This window comes from Rhinolophus ferrumequinum, chromosome 13 (assembly GCF_004115265.2).
Source record: "Rhinolophus ferrumequinum isolate MPI-CBG mRhiFer1 chromosome 13, mRhiFer1_v1.p, whole genome shotgun sequence".
Classification (NCBI taxonomy): Eukaryota; Metazoa; Chordata; class Mammalia; order Chiroptera; family Rhinolophidae; genus Rhinolophus; species Rhinolophus ferrumequinum.
In genome coordinates, this window is record NC_046296.1 from 37,236,289 (window position 1) to 37,256,221 (window position 19,933).

Sequence of the window (19,933 nt, forward strand, 5' to 3'; positions counted from 1 at the left end):
CACACTTCCCCTCCCCACCAGGCGTTCTCTCGCCTGGCTCTGCCCTCCAGGCCATTCCCTTGATCAAGAGCCTTATTACAGCTCTTCAGCTAAACCCCAGGCCAGCAGACAGCGCTTCTGCCTCAGCCAATTTGAATGCCTGCTGCCTCTGAGGTTTCCTGAGACACTCTCAGCTCCTGCATTAAAACTGCATGAGAGTCTTCCTCGGGAGGCCTAATAATAGCATGTTTCATCTGTGAGCCACTTTGCAGACATTAACTGATTAAGCCACCCTCTCTCCTCGTAAGCTCTGGGCTTTTGCATAGTGGACTGCATTCTCCACTGGCCTCACATAACTCCAGGAGGAAAAAAGCTGGGACCTGAAGGATCTTTCTCGGGTATTTTAGGCCAAGACAACATGAATGCCAGAGACCTTGTAATAGCAACCCCCACTTGGGCAATGGCATAAAGGGGGGAGGGATTTTAATCCATGCTTATTTAAAAGAGACTGAACTGGGGTTCTTATCTCCCACAGCCAGATTAGCAGAGAGAAGAACTTGACTCCATGGTGTGGGGCAGGGTCACTGAAGTACAGCCTATGGCTCCAAATCCAACCTGCCACCTGTTTTTATAAATAAGATTTTATTGGAGAACAGTCATGCTTGTTCCTTTACATGTTATCTATGATTAGTTTTGCCCTAAATATCAATTGAATAATTGCAACAGAGACCAAATGGTCTGCTGAGCCAAAAAGTATTTACTATCTGGCCCTGTAGAAAAACTTTACTGACCCCCAATGTAGGGAACTTAAAGGTTGTTTTCATCCTGTATATTCCCTAAATACCTTTAAGCAAGTCCCTTTCCCTGTCCAGACCTCAGTTTCTACAGTTGTAGACTGAATAACCTCTAAACTGAGTCATTGCATTGGGCTTGTTCTTTCACTGTTCTGTAACTATTAGCATCTAATATGTTAGTTTTGTCTCATTACTACAGCTGACTTCATTGAGAACAGAAACAGTGTTTTCCTGAAGCTCATGAATCATCCTAAGCACGAGGCTCTGTGCTGAGCTCTAAATCCATTTATGGAGTTAACTGAACTGACTTGAATTATACTTCTTTCTTCTCAGAGAGATCTCGCAGAATGATGTCTTGGAAGTGATAGAGGCGAATGTGTTCTCCAATCTGCCCAAATTACATGAAATGTAAGCAAGAACCTGTGTGGGTTGGCTCATGACTCTTCTTGGCAATTGCTTTAAAGTCCATTTATACTCCTTGGAGGACTTAGTTCTGCCCTGCCCTCAGATCCCTAGAATTCACTTTAAGATGTCCAAATCAACCCAAAAGGCACCGTCATGAGTCCCTCTGCCTGGGATTCAGGCACCAGTTCAGAGCCTAGTCCTATCCCACTCCCTCCCTCCCAGAGTCCTTGGCATAGTAAACCCAAGAACCTTGCTCTGTGACTGTGAGCAAGTACCTCCATCTCATCCTCTCATTCAAAGTTATTCCAAAGCCCAAAATTAGTCTCACATAATGTAGTTGAAGATGAGCAGTCCGAGTTTGAATACTTGCCTATGCCATAGAATCACCAATAAACCTTGGCCAAGATAGAAAAATCATTCTGAGACTTAGTTTTCTCCTCAATACACGAGAATGATAAAATTGCATGCCCCATAGTATTGCTGTGATGAATAAATGAGATGATAAATGTAAATGAGAACTAACACATCAACTGGCATAGCCTGTGTCATAATGGTCCTTGATTCCTCCACTGTTCCAATCAAGTTTGCTTTCTCTTTCTGACATTCTAGTTTACATGCATGTCAATACTCACACAGATCTACTTCTGTTTCATAACAGTCTATAATTACCATACATTCCTTCATAGAATCACCATCGATTGTCATATAATTACATATAATTACCACAGATTGTCCAGGCTAGAAGAGACTTTAGAGACTGTCTGGTCCAGAATATTCCAAAGTAGATTATGTGTATCATTAAACACTCAGGAATTTATTAAGTGTTTAAAAAAGAGTAAAATATGCTACGGTCAAATAAGATTAGGAAACATTGGGAAAACAAAGTTAGATTCCCTCACTTTGGAAAACGTCTCAGCACCTGTAGTATGGGAATATACACTTGGAATCTCCAAGAAGGGTATTGTATTAAGTGATTCTCAACCAATGTCACTGGAAAGGTTTCTTCCGTGGAGCATATATTATTATCTCACAAAATTCCCAGGAAACACAAGTAGGAAAGCCAATGAACCACTTTTCTAATTTTACAGATGAACAATGAAAGGCACAGAGAAGTTATGAGGCTTGTCTAAAGTCACTCAGTAAAATCCACAGCAGAATAAGGTCTTGAATATAAATCTCTACTCTTTTGTATATACTTAAAGAGTGTTGAGCACTTGCCGAGTATCAGTAGAGAATATATGTATACATATATATGATGTCTAATGACCAGCATGTAATACACACACACACACACACACACACACACACACACACACACACATACACACACCACTTTGTTTAGGAATGACAGTCTGTCCATTTTGGCAAACTCTCCCTCCCTTTCCCTTCCTTCCACCTACACTGCCCACCACCCTCTTTCTTCCTCCTTGTCATTAAACCACTGCAAGTACTGTCTTCCCTTACTCTCCCAATTGACCTCCTGCGCCTTCCTTTCTTCTCTCTCTGCTTGGCCTCTCCTTATACTAGTTGGAAAAAGAAACCTGACGAGGGTCTCCGAAGCCACAGGGAATATCAGAGAAATGAACCAAAGGGCAGCCAGCCCTCTGGGCGGGGTCATGCAGGCATTCCCCTCTGCAGTTCAATGAGCTAATGGGACAGCTCGTTCATCCCTTCCCAGCATGGAGAGGGCTCACCCCCGTGTAGCACCGACTGTACTTAAAATGATTAATTACCTGGGACTTGGATCTGGGTAGCTAGCTACATGTTTCTGAAACATAAAAGCTAATGAAACAGGGAGGAAGTAATTAACACAGAGCATCTCTGCAAATATACATTGATCCAACAAGATGAGGAAAGGGCAGCCTGTCTCTGTTGGAATCCAAAATGTGAACATGCTCCCTTCCTGACTACTGATCAGGACACAGCATAGGCCAACCTGGGCCAGAAGTCACCTTCCCACTAGCTGTAAGGGAGCAGCCTCAGTCTACAGCAGGAAGGGAATCTCTGGCACATAGCCAGCTACTGTCTGCTGGGATTTCATGGTTAGAATCAGAGATGGCCACTGTTTCTCCTCCAATCTTTGTTTCCCTTTGCCTCTTCACTTTCGTTTTCTCCAATCTCCTTTTGCCCCTCACCCATTTTCCTTCCCTCCCATCTTCTTTCCACCCCCTTTTGTTGTTTTCCATACCCTTATCTGTTGTCTCCTGGCCAGACAAAAGCTCGTTTCCCCATATCAGCCTCCTCCCTACCCTCTTAGCTTCCCCAGACCATGAGGGATCCTTACTGGTTAAAGACTCAGCCGTGCTCAGGGTGAAAGTGGCTCACCCAGCCAGTGCTCTGTTTGCCTCTGATGGAAAAGGCCAGGAGGACTTTGGTGATGAGAATTAAACGGGACAGGGTTACTATTTAGTTTGCACAATTCAGCATAGTAAAAGACACTGCATGTATGCTCAATTTTTATTGAAATGATGGATGGATGATTATTTATTGATATACTCTGCATAATGTCAAAAATACTACAGCATTCTTTACTATTGAGATCGCATTCAAGTTTGTTTTTTTTTCCTTTTACAGTAGAATTGAGAAGGCCAACAACCTGCAATACATCGACCCTGACGCCTTCCAGAACCTTCCCAATCTCCGATATCTGTAAGGACTTCTGTATTTTGATGCCCCTTCTATGGTCAATTTGTGTATTCCCATTTCAGCAAAATGTCCACTTGCTACTCTGGGGAGCAACTGCTTTTTATCAAAGATGTGGGGAAGAAGTGGAGACACCTGCCAGTGGATTTAAGTTTAATGAGTGAATTCCACTAATATAATTTCATTTTGTTTTCATTTACCAAAACAGACATCAAAAAGAATGCCATTTGCATTAATGGGATTCTCACACGGATCCTCTTGAAGAACTCAGTCTTAATTTAGTGTTCAGATGCAGCCCAAATTTCTGCTAGCATTTAGCTTGTGACCTCAACCTCAAAGACGCCGTCTCTCTTGTGCTGCATACATGCATTTTTTTTCTTTGATAGGTGACAGTGTTTATTTTGTAAGTTTTGGTTAATAACATACATGGTATTTATCAGCGGAGCTCCATCCCTTGGGCCTACCCCCATCAGCAAATAACATTACTTCTCTACTCAAATGGCTTTCAAATTAGCTGAGGGCTGGACAGAGCTCTGGGTGTTATGATGGGGCCTCACAAAATAACAGATAAGAATTTGGGCTATGGAGTCAAACTTTCTGGGCCCATTTACTTGCCACACTGATCAGAGAAAGAACTTAACCTCTCAAAGCTTGTTTCCTTGTCAAGAGAATGGAAATAATAAATCTGTTATCTATTAACATAATCATTATGCATAAACAACTACCACCAAAAGACAGAATTTTAAAAACAACAATTGTTGTATCATTTCTCACCTGTGAGTTGATCAGAGGAATAGTTCTGCTGACTGAACTGTTTGCCGGACCTCAGCTCAGCTCACTCATGCACCTGCAATTAGCTGGCAGGTCACCTGGGGGCTAACCGCTCTGGATGGTCTCAGTTGAAACGACAGCTGTCCCCCAGGTAGTGCTCACTTCCAGCAGGCTAACAGCCTTGTTCTGGTGGCAGTCCTCGGGTTCCAAGGGGGAGAGCTGAAACTCACCAGTCTCTTGAGACCAAAACCCTGAACGAGCATACCATCTCTTCGGGTGCATTTTTTTTAACCAAAGCAAGTCATAGGGTCAGCCCAGATTCAAGAGGTAGAGAAACAGAGTCCACTTCTTGATGAGAAAAAGCTGCAAACTTACACTACTACATGAGTGGATACAGGAAAGAATACAGATTTGAGGCCACCTTTGCGATCAATGCAAAGCACATAAAATGTTTTACACAGTGTCTGTCACAGAGTACATGCTCAATAAATATTAGCTATTACTGCTATTATGACTCTGTCCCAAAATTCTGATCCATGAGACCTGGAGTTAGCAGGTATATGAAGGAACACTAAGCCATTGTGTGCCTTAGAGCTCTGACTGAGGAAATAAAAGATTTCACAGAAGAGAGTACATGTGACCTAGAACTTCCATTCTCTGACAGAAACTCCGGGAAGGATCTGAGAAAGAAACAAGGTCATCCACTCTTGAGTTTGTGTCAGCAGCACATTGGCTCTATTGGCCAGCAACCTGTGCAGTCAGACAGGGCCCCGCACTCAGAGAACCTTGGACTTGGTTTAGTTCTTGGCTGTCCCGTCTTGAAATACATAAACATTTCTGACTAAGGGGCCCTGCATTTTGCAGGTTAGGGTTATGACCCCTTCTAGTTTCAGACTTGGGAGTCTTGGCTCCCTAAATAGACTTTGCTGTACACTCTGCCGAGAATAGCCTGATGGAGGAAATACACAGTGCAGGAAATGTAGGGGAACAGAAAAGGCACAGACCTTAGGAGTAGAAAATCTACGGCTTCATCCTGACCCCACCATTTATTCTTGGGCCAACCACTGGACTTCTGAGATGATGGACATGGCTTTTCTGAGCCATAAGTGAGATCTATAGATGAAAATATTTTTTATAAAATATTCTACACTACAAAGTGCCCAAAAACATTAGTAAATGTATTAAGTTGTTTGTAGAATTATCATTTATAGTCAACCAAATGTTACCAGCCCATCCTCAGGAAAATTTCTGAGTGATGACTAGAGAGTCAGCCATTATGTAAGACCCTTAGCTTCACCTAGAAGTGTTTCGCATGAATGCGAAAAGAAGACTTTGGGACATAGCTTTGTATCTATTGAGCAGTATAGAAAAGAAAGAAAAAAAGTTATATGAAATCAGGACTAGATTTTAGACATGTATTAGCTAGGCAGACTATTATTAGATTGGTGCAAAAGTAATTGCAATTTTTGCAATTTTTAACCCTTTAAACCTCAATTACTTTTCACCAACTTAATACCTTCTCTAAGCTTCAGTTTCCTTATCTGTGACTTGAGTGGTTGTGAAAACCAAATAAGATTATGCCTGTAAAAACATTTGCAGGTTATTTTTCAGTATACAAACTATAAAGAACTACAGAATTATAAATTATTAGTGTCTATTACCCAGTTAGGTTCCTTCACTCCAACTTCTCTTCTCCTTTACCTCCCAATTGCCATCCCTCCCTTCCTCCTTCTTTCCCTTTCTTCTTAGAAAAAGTCTGAGTGGAATCTGACGGGCGACAGGGCCTTCTATAATTGCACAAAAGCACCTTGGGACATGCAAAGGGGCACTCCAATCACAAGCTATCACATGTGGCTAATGAGAAGCACTCCTGCAGAGGACAGATCCAAGAAGAAAAGCACCCCTTCACACACATATTCCATAACCCATGACAACAGCATGAATAACAATGAGGATGGTGGACTGAGAGCAGGTGAATAGGAGATGAAGAATCACTGCAAAGTTTGAAATCAAGAGATGCAGAAGTTGAGCCCAATATTGGACCACATCTTGTGCCCAGAAACATTCATTCTTCTAACAAGGACCCTCAGCCCTCCCTCTAGGGGTGAGGGCTTGGGAGGAACTTGGGAGGATGTGGACCTAGAAGGAACTGTCCTAGACTGGAGGAAGGGGACACTTTGACAGAACACAAGGGACAAAGCTATGACTTTGACTCTGCAAGAGGTTGAAATCTGTGTCATCTATCATCAAGTCCAGCCTCTCCTTTGTGTCCTTTTCTCACTTTGAGATGCTGAGTAGTCCCCAGTCCCATCTGGCTTCCTCATCAAGTCCAGACAGAGCTGGAGGTGACTGATTCTAGTCCCATCCGTTCCTGAGAGGAGGCAATTGTTCTCAGAGCATTGGAAATGTGCTTTCTAACTAAGGAAAGAAAAGAATAAGTAAGCAGTTTGTAGGAGTTGTGTCATTGTCAAAGGATCTTCCATAACTTCTCTGAAAAAAATATTCTTACATAATTCTACAGTGTAAAAAATTCTTTCATAGCTACAGCCATGCAGATCCCCATCATAAAATTGAAACAAAGGATTGTTCACAAAACCTTAAAAACCTTAAGCCTTTTGACTTACTGCCCAGGGTGAGCCTTCCCCACAGGTACCCTCGTTCCCAGGAAGTGGCACACAGGTACCCTGGGGATCAGAGCAAGTCTGCACTCCAAAGGCAGGTCCACCAGCAATGCAGCTATTCAAGGACGAGACTGTGGCCCTTTGAAATATTTTCCAAACTGCTAAGAGGAACACCTAAATTCAGAGTTGGCCCTCTAATCTGAAAGGTTATAACATGGAAACAAAGCCCAGCTGAGCTTCCTTCCGTGCTTATTTATGTCTGAGCAGCTGTCATAAACAACTTCACGATCCAGCACCCAGGTAGAAGTGGATGGCAACGATTTCAGATATTCTTTTGGATGATGAACTACTTGTTTCAAAGAAAAGAAAAAAAAACACACAAAAAATGGGTGAAGGAATCCAGAGAGACCAGGAGGATTGAGTAGTCATTTATTTCCTTAAGCCAGGATAAATTTGTATCACGGCCACCAAAACAGGAAATGACAAGGGGTAGGAGAGAGCTGCCATTTGACATCAGCATCTTAATTGCTACACACACACACACTTAGAAAAGTTGTCCTGAAATTCTCAGCTTTGATTCCATTTGATACTGATCATTTGATGGCAGAGAATTCAAGACAACTAGAAATCAGAGTTCTTCATCACTGCCTTCATACTTCACTGAGGAACATGAAGTTGTTAGGGGAAAAACTCATGAATAAAGAAATGTACTTTGACTACAAGAATATACATTGAAGAATTCATCTGGGTAGATTTTTTTTAAGTCAATGTTATATTTGCAGGCAATATTTCTTTCCTTATCATTCTGCCTTCCTGGAACTGACCTTTTGTGTATGAAAGATTATCTATTGATCTATAAATAAGGTTTACACAGTATTCGCTTGCCTTTGAATCCTGTCAGTGTAATTCTCAGGCATCTGGATGTTGTTCTTTGCTACTCAATAAACCTTAATTCTATCTTAGCAAACCCTTCACACAGCTGGGTGGGCCCCCACCCCCAACTGACAACTGTCTTCCACTCACATGTGGGCCGGTTACACCTTCTTAGGAAGCCTGCTAATGGCAACCACGCCATCTGCTTTCTGCAGTTGGAGATCATTCCAGGAGATTCTTCACTGGGACTCACCTCAGCAATTCAGGCTGTGTCTTCCCTGCCCGGGAATCCAGAAATCCCTCTTTTTCTGCATTCCTCTCTTTCATTTGGTTTGTAGGAGCAATCAAAGTAGCATCTCTAATTATAAAAGTATTTGTTGGAAATTGCATGGCAAAGGGACAGAGGCAGGACTTGGGAGGCAGCACAGAGTAGCAAGGAAGCACACAGATTCCAGGGCCACCTGTCTGGGCTCAGATGTCAGCCCTGCCCTTGTTAGTTGTGTGACCTTGGGTAACCAGCTTAACTTCTCTAAGTCTCAGTAAACTAGGAATAACATTGCCTGCATCCTTGAATTGTATTAAATGATGTACTTAGAAGAATGGTTGACATTTAGACAATTCTTTTTTTTTGTATAACTTTTATTTATTTTAAGTGTGTTTTTTCCAGGACCCATCAGCTCCAAGTCAAGCAGTTGTTTCAATCTAGTTGTGGAGGGCGCAGCTCATAGTGACCCATGCAGGGATCGAACTGGCAACCTTGTTGTTAACAGCACTGCGCTCTAACCAACTGACCGCTCTAACCAACTAACTGGCCGCCCCTAGAAAATTCTTAATAAATGTTAGCAATTCTTATTAAATTCCTGACCCTGTGATTTACTAGCTAAGGGAGCACATGTAAGGGACTTCATCTCTTTGTATCTCTGTTCTCTCTTCTGCTTATAATAATAATAATACCTACCTTTTGAGGCTGTTTTGAAGATTAATTTGATAATGATGATCATGGCGGTGGTGGTGGTGGTGGTGATATCTACTTCCCCTTCCACTATTTCTCAGGTTTTAAAGGAAGGCCTCTTTAACTGTTTCTTTTGGATGGAACCCACTGAGTGGCATTCAGACACGGAATTACATCATTTGTATTTCTCTAAGGACAAAGGCGTCCTTCTTACTGAACTCCTGACATATCCAGAAAGGTCCTTCCAAGAAACAAAAGTACATTACCGGCAGAGTTCTAATGGAGGACTCCTAACATCCCTTTAATGTTTATTTTCAACACTAGTGGTCCACAATCTTCCTTGCCATCTCCATCAAAATCAATTTCGGTTCTTCACACTGCCAGCTGGTTGGCTAATGCTTCCCATTTTTTTGTTGATTCACAATTTAATGCTTTTTATCATACTCCATTGCATTTGAGCCTCACAGTAATGCAACGAGTAGGCAGGACTGTAAAAGTACATGCATTTTACAGAAGTAAGCTGGCCTTGCTTGCCGTCCCTGGTTACCGAGCTCTGCTGACAGGAATGCGCAGTGTCTATAGATTGTATTACTCTGCTTCTTTGGGTACTCACCAATGTTTGGCTTTCTATGGTGGCTGGGAAAAGAGCCGTGCTAGAATTCATTGTTAGACATTATGGCAGCCATGTACATGGTGGAAAGGATGGGTGCCCCCCCCCATTTCTCCATCACATTGGGTGTGAGCTGGCCAATGAATACAAACTCATTCATTCGGTCAATCATTCACTGAGGTCCTCCACCATCCCGGGCTTGGTTGTAGCTGTGGAGTATACAAAAGATGAGTATACAATAGGTGAAGCCTCTGTCTTCAGGGAGCTTATACTCTAGTTCAGGGGACAAACCACGTTGGACAATGTCAGCTGGTGAAAATAGTATAAAGAAAAATAAAGCAAAGGAAGCCGAGAGTGATGTTGTAGAAGGGTGATTGAGAAAGGATGGAGGGCCTTGTGAGAGATACAGGAGACATCGATAGATAAGTCTCAAGGAGCTCAGTCTTTGGGGAGAAAAGACAATTAACCGTTAATTCATGAAAATAATAGCACTTCTGTAGAGTCGTGTGGCACTGGTCATAGATGAAAGCATTGACCCAATGCTTTCGGCTGGACTCGTCAGAGAAAGCTTCTTGGGGGTAAAATAAACTTAGCTGCAGTCTGAAAGATGAATAAAATTTGAAAAGACAGCAAAGAAGAAATTTTCCGTGAAAGAAAAAGGTGAGCAAATGTAAAGAATGTGAAAGGACCATAGTGGAGTAGGCAGAGGATGGGGAGAACTGAGTCCCCACTAAAAAGAAGGTATACACTGGAATGAAAGAAATGTGACTATAATTGGACGGATTGGATATGGTAAGACTGGGGAAAAAATTCAGGCAAGGGACTTCAGCCCTGACACAGTAGGAAGCACTGAGCTGTAAGAGATTCTAGAGCAGAAGACTGACACGATCACAATGACTTGGATGGTGGATTGACCACCAGCAAGGTACAGACATACTCAAGGGAGTCCTGCTAAAGGGCCACTGCCCTAATCCAGGGGTACCGTAGTGATAGCACCTGGAGGAATAGGAAGGTAATGGGGGTCACATTCCCAAAAAACCAATCACTGGTATATGATTTACCACTAGGTCAGACACTGAGCCAAGTGACTGCAGTGATTTTTGTCCATGTACCTCTAGTAACCCCCAAAGCCTCCCTCGCCCCAACACCTCCCACACAGAATCATCCTGCAGACAGCACTCATCAAGAATTCAGTCTGGGCCAGAAGTCACCTCACACAGGGACTGTGATTATTGGGACAGAAATTATGAACCATCTCCCTGGCTGTCAGTGTTGTTAAGTATCTAAGGCTGTTGTCATGACTACAAGGATGTTTTGGCACAATGGAAATTATACAATTGCTTCTTTTATCAGTAATCTGTCGAGCACGGCCAACTCTGCCTGCCATTGTCAACGCTAGGAAAATGTGGCCAGATTTTCCTTCTGGAACACTGAATTTCAGGATGAGATTTTAGCCTGAGCATGTCAGCTCCAGGAAGGCCAGACGTCCTCTTATCTAAAGGCCTAATCTTTAAGATGGTGACATTTTTGTGCCGCTAACCTCTTCTCCTGTTCCTCTAACCTATTCAGTGTGCTTTCTCCTGCAAGAAGCCCTGGTCTTTGCTATCAGCGAGACAATTATTTGATCCATCAAGTCACATCAATATGTTCCCGTCTTGATATTCTTCTTTCCAGGGAAATCTGCATTTTTAAAAGAGGAGCCTGAAAAAGGCAATGCTAAATTCAATAACTGATAATGATACACATCCAGGGATGGGGGCTCCGAAAGGGAAAGAAAATTCCCTCCAGGATCCACTCAAATAACATATAGGTAACCATCTACTCTACCCTCTTAGTCTCTGAATTATACTTTCACAGGATACACCTTCTTCTAACATAGGTGTATCCTCACCTCATTAATTTTGAAATGAGTTCTTTCTCATCAACAGAAATCAGATGTAAGGACAAGTCTAGAGAGGGCTCTGAGAGAAATGAGCCTCAGATTAGCTGTGTGAGGCCCACCCGATTTCTTCCTCATTGCTAGTATCACTCCAGGCAACAATGGATGAATCCCTTTAAGTCTCCGTTTCTTCCCCCGCAAAATGGAAGTAGCAGAATATGCTTCAAGAGGCTAGTCAGATGAGGGAAATGGACTCTACACCCCTTAAGATCTCTCCTCGCCCCCAAGAGCTTGGTGTCCAACTGTAGACTTCCCGAATCTGGGGCTCCCAGTGCCACTGCCTGTCCTGAGTTCAACATATTCAGACCCAGCATAAAGGGCCTTGCATGGAAGGAGAAAGTCCGGCCGCAAGACAGGAAGATCCAGCACCTTGGAGACCACTTTATTTCCCAGATCAGGCTCCTCCTCCCCAGCATTCAAGCAGATGCTTTCAACGCTGAGATCCTGCCATTGCATTAAAAAACGTAAACCAGCTGTAAATTACTCTAAGTACAGCAGCTCAACTCCTGGAGCTAAAGGAAAGTGGATAGGATGCATTCCTGCCACATAAGTCCCTCTCGAGGAGTCCAGCCAGCCTCAGCAGAGCCTGAGAGGTGCTAGATGTGGAGGTGAGGCTTCCGCAGCACACAGCACCCAGCAGTCCTGGGAGCTGGCCTGGGAGGGACACATCCCTGGTCAGGCCTGCCTCAGGCACAGACCGGGGGAGACGCGGCTAAGTAGGCAGACTCCGAAGGGGCGTCAGGTGAAGCTCCAGCCCACGCCCCCCACCCCCTGTGGAAAAGCAACGGTTGCTTCTTTTTCCACAGCTACAGCCTCAGTGTTGGGAGGTTTAAAGGGTATTTTTGTCCTTACAGATCCTTTTAGATTTGCAATTATCCCTGGGAGAGGCCACACATTAGGAGATTAGAGCTAACCCCGGAATTATCTGTAGGCCCTGGGCAGAGATGGGCCACGGGAGGCTGGGCAGTGCGGTGAGCAGCAGAGGCAGGCAGGGCAATGAGAGGAAGGAGGATGTCACCCCAGTAAACTCTACTTGCCAGAGTCTGTGCCACTCCAGAGTGGGGACCAGGTTTTCTTCACGGTTATATCCCCAGGGCATGGCACAAAAGAGGGGTTCACTATTCTTCGTTGCTGTTGTGTTTTTTTTTTTCCTTTAGAGGATCCGGGCTATTATCCAGCCCTGTCACGCACCGCATACTCAGCTCACTGTAATATTTGATGAGAGACCCATTTTCCCCTGCTGCCTTCATTCATCTCATCTCCTTTATCCTGCACAGTGTGTGTTATGTGAACACAGGCATGTTCCAGCAGATTGGCCCCACTGCTCCTGGACTCTTGGCTCGTCCATCTGGGAAGATTCTGTCTCTCCCAGGAGCACAGCTACAGGAGGAATGCAGTCCAGGGGACACCCCAGTCAGCCAGATCAACTGGCTCAGGACTGGGGAGCAATGACACGGCAGGAGATGTCACCTAACTCCACTGACCTCTAATCCAGAGCAAAGACCAGGTCCAATTCATCTCTGAGCCCTCCCCACGCCCCCCCACCCCCAGAGCACATGGGGCACACACAGTAGGCCCTTCATGAAAATGTGGGCCTGGGTTTGAACCTTCTGTTTGAGAAATGGAAGGGAAGCAGCTGTTATTTTTAAAGAAGTATCTTGGGGCATTACAGAGTGTGAACACTGAAGTGACAGACGTCCTAAGGAAGAATATTTTCATCTCCTGCAGATATTACACAAATGTTCTGCTGCAGTGTAATCATGAGCTCACCCTCAGCAAACACCCCACACATAATGTCTAGTTCAAGAGATGATGAGCTCCTCCCTCCCCAGTTTGGAGTTCAAAGATAGCAGTGCCAGGAAAAGGGAGCGGGATGTTTGGCAGACATGCAAAGAAGAAATAAGATGGCCTCTCTCACAACGTTCACCCAGCAGTCTTTCTGCACAAAGGGCCAAATCACAGGTGCCACCAGGACACAGACTCACTGGGCAAGACACCAAGGAACAGTTGTCTTTATAGGAGAGCCACACACCCAGTTGCCAGCCCTGGTCTTGCTTATGAGAACTTATAAGCAAGTAACCAGGCTTCTCTGGCCTCAAGTAAGGTGGAGAGAAAAAGAGTGGCCACATCTCCTTTAAAAGGTTGTAAGGAAGGGAGAAGATGAGACAGAATATGGTAATACTTTCCAAGTTCAAGAGAGCAAACAAGTGCAAGCACTGCTCCTTGTATGAGACATTGCTGGTTGATCCAGGGGTGGGTAACAGGAATCCTAATTTAGAAAGCGTTTTCACTTGGCTTTACCTTGTGTAGTCTTACAAAAGCCCTGTGAGATATTTACTGATGGTTCCATTTCACAGATGGGTAACTTGAGGTTCAGAGATGACTAAATTGCCCAAACTCACAAAATAGGATTACAAAATGATCTGGGGGCAAGACAAGGAAAATAATACTGAACATCAACTTACTATACAACAGACCCCAAACTAGGTTATTTTCTTCACACAACTCCTCTCATCTTCCAGTCTTCCAAAACAGTGAGGCATGTATTTTCCCCATTTTATAAGTGAGAACTTTGAAACTCAGATATTATGTAGTTGATAGAACTGAGAACTGAAGCCAGGAAAGTCTGATTCCAACACAGTTCATCCCAGGCTCCGACCCACCACGGATAGGGAGGGGTGGGGTGTGGACGAAGCCAACGTAACCAGACCCAGTGTTCTGAGCAGAACACTGACACCGTATTAACATTTGCCACTGGGAAGCTGTGATCACCTACTCAGGCGAAGTTGAAGCATACCTAAGAAATAGCTTTCTAAACAATTAAGGTTAGAAATGAGTTGTGAGGAAGGGTGCACGAACTGTTTAAAACATTAACTCTTTTGCAACTACCCTATGTAACGTAAAAGTCACTGCTGCCACAAACTAGTAGTTCAACTAAAGTTACTCTTCCATCAGCATCCAGGAAGGTGCCAGAAAGACTGTCTCTTGGCCATACTCTATTTGTTAATGGTGAGTCTAACCTGCAGGTTTAACTTGTGTAGCCTTACAAAAGCCGTTTCCTCAGTCCTTACCAGCCAGTGTGGTATCATGGAAAAGACATCACCCAAAGGCATGGGAGCCAGAAGGCCTGGGCTTTCTTCCACCTTCTAGCAGACAAGTTAACTACAACTCTCCAAGACTCGGTTTCTTTATCTACAACATGGAGCTAATAACAGTACCTTCCTCATGAGTTGTGGGCAGGATACAATGACTTCAATGAGGTAAGACACGTACAATGGTACCTACCATGGGGTAAGGTAATTGGTAAGCATTAACTATTCCTCTTTCTGGTTCAAGTCTAGAAATTTGGGTGATACAATTAGTCTCTGTGAGCATTGCCTCCCACACCTGTAAGATGGAAATCATAACGATGCTCACGTTAGAAACTCACTGTAAAACCAAGTGAGAGAATATGAAATCACGTTGTCATACTTGTACAGGCTACACAAATGTAAGCAAGGTTATTTTACAGTCTTTTCTTGTTGACAGTCGGGGTCAGAACGGTGAGCTGTGTAACTAGTTCCTAGGACCTTCTAAATAGCAGTCTGCTGGGCCATTGCCTCTTTAGCCAGCCTCTCACTTGGGCCCAAGTCAGATACTGGTCACTGGATCACTAGGCAGGAAGAGACAGCCATTGAACTTGCCACATGGTCTTCTTTAAGTCTTTCTCTCAACCTAAGTGTGGCAACAAGCAGGTCCCTTCTTCTCCCACGGCGGGAAGGGCAAATTCACAATTGTCTCCAGAAACACCTGTCACATGATCTCTACAAGGTTTTCATGCCCAATGTGCATGACAGGTTAAGAACTGTGTAACTGGTTTCCAGAAACCTGGAATGGAGTGTCTCTCATACATACCTTAACATCTCAGGGAAAACTCCCACTTTGACATCCTGTTGCACTGAGATCTGCCCCAGGCACAGAGGGATCCTATAGCATGCTCCAAATTGAAAGGATAAATAACATCAACAGTGAGAGCTGCATGGTAGCCCATCACAAACATGTTTTTACATTCAGGGCCATTTTGTGAAAGGTTCCTCTTCAGTTTAGTTCCATTTTGATTCAGTTTTCCATTAGAGAACATGATTTCGTTTTACCCGGACACGGTATGTGTAGAGGTTGAGCTGGGAATAGGAATCTCATCCTGTGACTGATATATTCTGTACAACTGCAAGGGAGTCATTTAGCATCTCTTCCCTTACCTCTCCAAGTCATCATCTAAAGGGCCCAGCCTAAAATGCCTGAAGATGCCAGTGGAAATTGGACCACAGTTCACTTGACACAGGATGCCCTTCACCAATGTGATTCTGTTTTTCTGTACAGTAAACTTTCTGATTTATACTGTGGTAGAGGAATAGAGGGTGCTAACTAATAGAATACTCTGCCTAAGAGAGAGTTTGCCAACCATGTCCTAAAGAGTAACAGCATTTTCAGAGAAATAGCATAAATCAGCATAAGTATTTTAGCTTCCAGTTGGGTTTTCAAGGTTGAACTAGGGAACACCAAACACAGGAGATACTCTGCAATAAAGGAGGAGTTCAAAGTCAGTGTGTTTGGGGAAAGCCAGCACACTATTTTCTTATCTCGGACATTTACAATGAATAATATCATGGCAAGGTTCTGAGACTCTTGCAGAAAGAACTGCTTAATCATATTAATCTAGCATCTCCCAAACTTATTTAACATTGCATCCTTTCATTTGTAAATGAAGCATTTATATCATCTAGAAGTGCTGTTGCTAGAGAAATGCTCAAAGTTTCTAAGTAGGAAGACATCTTAGAGGTCATATAGCTTGACACCCCCCCCCGCCCCCTCCAATTCTACACCCAATTCCAACAGATGGGTTTTCCCCCTATACATTCAAGCAATTCCCAGATACCAGCTTGTGTCCTACAGTTCAACTCTAATTCTATATACCTGGACATAGCATCAGATCCCCCAGATTAAAGGCTTAGTCCTATAAGATTGCCTACCCTTCAGACAGCAATTTCAAGTCCAGGTTCTCATCTGTACTTCTGACTAACCGGCTATAGATTGGAGGTTCCAATGACCCCGCCTTGGGTTCAGTTAATTTGCTACAGCAACTCACAGAACTCAGAGACACGTTTTGCTTACTAGATTACTGGCTTGCAAAAGGCTATAACTCAGGGAGAGCCAGAGAGAAGAGATGCATAGAGCAAAGGATGAGGAAAGGGTTCAGAGTTTCCATGCCCTCTCTAAGCACGCCACTCTCCCCAAATCTCCACATGTTTACTAACCTGGAAGTTCTGTGCCAGGAAGGGGGACAAAGACCAAACATACATTTCTTACTATAAAATCACAGTATCACACCCCTCATGAAGAAACCCTTCCACACAGTTAGACACATTTCCAGATGTAGGGAAACAACTGCTTAGTGTGACAATCCATTCCTCCACTGGGCAAATTTCATAACGAATGAGAACCAGTCATTATGGTTAGACACAAACTTCAGAGTCAGAAAAGAGTGCATTCAACCTCTAGTTCTTCCCTCATGTGTGGCCTTGTGAAAGTTACTGGACCTGTCTCAGCTGAGCCCCCTCCACTCTGATATGAGGATGGTAATGACACCTGTCTCCTAAGGTAGAGGAGAGGAATAAATAAAATAATCAATGTTAAGTGCTTGGTGCGGTGCCTGGTGCAAAGGAAGTGTTCAATAAATGTTGACCATTATTATTATTAATCTTATACCTACTTTCCAGAGCAGCACAGTACAAATCTATTGCTATTTCCACCTGGCAGCCCTTCAGAATCTCAGGCTTCTGTTCCCAAGCAAAATATTGTACCTGTTGGACAATATGGTATTGATTGCTCATGCCCATAAGGAAAAAAAATTTTGAGCGTATGTCCCAAAATACGTGTATTTATTTATATGGTAAATACACATACAATGATAGTACCAATGTGTGCATTACAAAATATACACAAAAATAATATTTTAAAGCATGAGATAAAAATGAATTATTACTATGCATTTACATTTACATCTTGTCCTACATACCATTTTATATGGCACAAAGAGCTTATTTTGCTCTCACTAAATATACCATAATAATGTTTTGAGGAAGCAATGTCATGGGATGTGCTTCATTATTTGTTAATCCTCAATTTAACACGAAGAAAGCAATTCACAGGTTATGTCAATACTAGATTTCAATGGCTGTCAAAGCTGAGGACAAAACTTCACAAAAATAAATAGATACAATGAAGACAAGCCTATTAGCTGTACTCCTTGAGTCATCATACTTAGCATTCAATCCTATGTTTTTATGCAAGTAGTTTTATGAAATTTACCTAGTATGTTTACTTCCCTAGTGTCAATCAAATGTTCTTAACAAAAACCTATAAGATGTTGCATTTTTATATTTCTAATGAAAGTATTCAAAACCCAGTAAAATAACTTAAATGGGTTAGAAAGTTGTATTTCCTTGTTTTTAAAATACGCAATATGAGAATTTGCATAAATAATGACAGGTATCATTTTCAGAAATAAATGAACCATTTCCATCCATGTTTAGCAAATGCTCTCTATAGCATCGATTTCTTTCAAATGCTGTTATATTTCTCCTCATTATGAATACATCAACTTTCCCTTAAAGAGACAAATCAAATGTGTCTAAGTTGAAAATATCTGCTTCGTAGCATTATTTGACAGCCATTTGTCTTTACAGAAAAAGTCAACAAATTTGTATTTTTGTAAAAAATGTGTAAATCATCTTCAATTTTATTAATTATTTGTAGTAATTTCCCTTGAGATGACCAACAAATCTTTAGGTGATAAGATGATCAGGACTCAGAGACTAAACAGAATCAGACAGGCAAGAAGGCTGACCCAGGCAGGTTTATCAGAAGCAGCAGGAGGAAATTAGAGAAATGGAGCAGGAAGAAATTAGAGAAAGGGAAGAGCAAGAATCTGGGAAATTTAGCTATGGCTTCCAATGGTTCCAACAAGGCACAAGGAGCCTCAGGCTGATAACAAACCAGTCCACTGAGGCATCATGGAGGTCCCACAGGGATAATAGAGAGCTCAACATGGGAAGAGTATTTAAGCACCCAAGAGAAGTGGGTGAAAGCAAGACATGGTCCTAGGAGAACAGGGATATCAGGCCGGGACTCAGTTATGGCAAGTGAAATACAAGGCTGGGTCATGACCAGTAACAGGCCCTGTATATCGTGCTAAGGTTTCCTGCAAGGTAAATCTTATCATTTCCCTGGAAGATGAAGAATCTGAGTCTGAGAGACCAACTAACCCTTTAAGGCCATACATCTTAAAAAGTGGTATAGTCAGGACTTGAACTCAGATCCTCTAGCATCAGAGCTGCTAGTTTTGAAGCTATGCTGCGTGCCACAAGAATCAGACCAGAGCCCAATTGTTACACCAGAATATTAGGTCAAAACAGAATCTGCAGCCAGGCTAATAGGGTTGAGCTATTCAAAATCCCACCCTTGGGCTCATTCAATTCCACCTGATTGCTAAGGCGTCTGATTTCCATGGAGAGTGAGGGAAATTTGAGCTGAATATGAGTTAAATAGTTCTAGTTGTGAAGGCCTGAGACTGAGGAGGCAGGAATCAAGGTTCTCCTACTGCCTCATGTAATTCCTTACACAAAATCATTTTACAGAAAGAGAAACTGAGGCTCTGAAAAGGTAAGATAACTGCTCAGTATCAATCAGCTAGTGAGAAGGAAGGCACTCAAATCCAGGGTCCCTAATCTTAAATTTAAGTCCCTTTTTGGTGTACCATATAGCTTCTTAGACACACTCTCATCTAACTCCAAGACTGTGTGATTCTACACCTAACCAAATTTTTATTGATTGATTCAGAAAAGTTATGTTCACATCTTTTATAATGGTGCATGTAGAGATGTAAATTCCCAGTCCATAAAGATCTGTAGTTAACAGAAATCTCAATATCAGTGAGCGTCATAAGGTAAAACATCTTTTCAAATATATTAATTAAGTGTAGTCCACTCTTCTTCCTTTTCATCACTGGATAACTAACTTCTCCCTGAGTGGCTAGGAGAAAGGAGTGCATTTTATCTAAGAGACTAAAAATGTAATTAAAAATGTAAAAAAAAAAATATAAGAGAAAGACATTAAGCACAAATTCTATTAGGTTGGTGCAAAAGTTATTGCAGTTTTTGCAATCATTTTTAACCTTTTAAACTGTAATAACTTTTGCACCAACTGAATATATCATGGGAAACCAATAGAAGATAGAAAAAGAAGTTCAAGTTTAAACTCTGAGCTTTGGCCTCTAGGAAATATGCTTTGGCAAAAAATGATAGACCC

The 19,933-nt window shown here is 42.6% G+C and overlaps 1 protein-coding gene across 1 annotated transcript in view; it reads left to right on the plus strand.

Moving 5' to 3' along the window:
- Nucleotides 1-19,933, plus strand: part of FSHR (follicle stimulating hormone receptor) — a 158,804-nt gene that overhangs the window by 106,135 nt on the left and 32,736 nt on the right. The window contains 2 exon segments of the mRNA XM_033125142.1: nucleotides 1,107-1,181; nucleotides 3,753-3,827. Coding sequence (XP_032981033.1) covers nucleotides 1,107-1,181; nucleotides 3,753-3,827 — 150 coding nt within the window.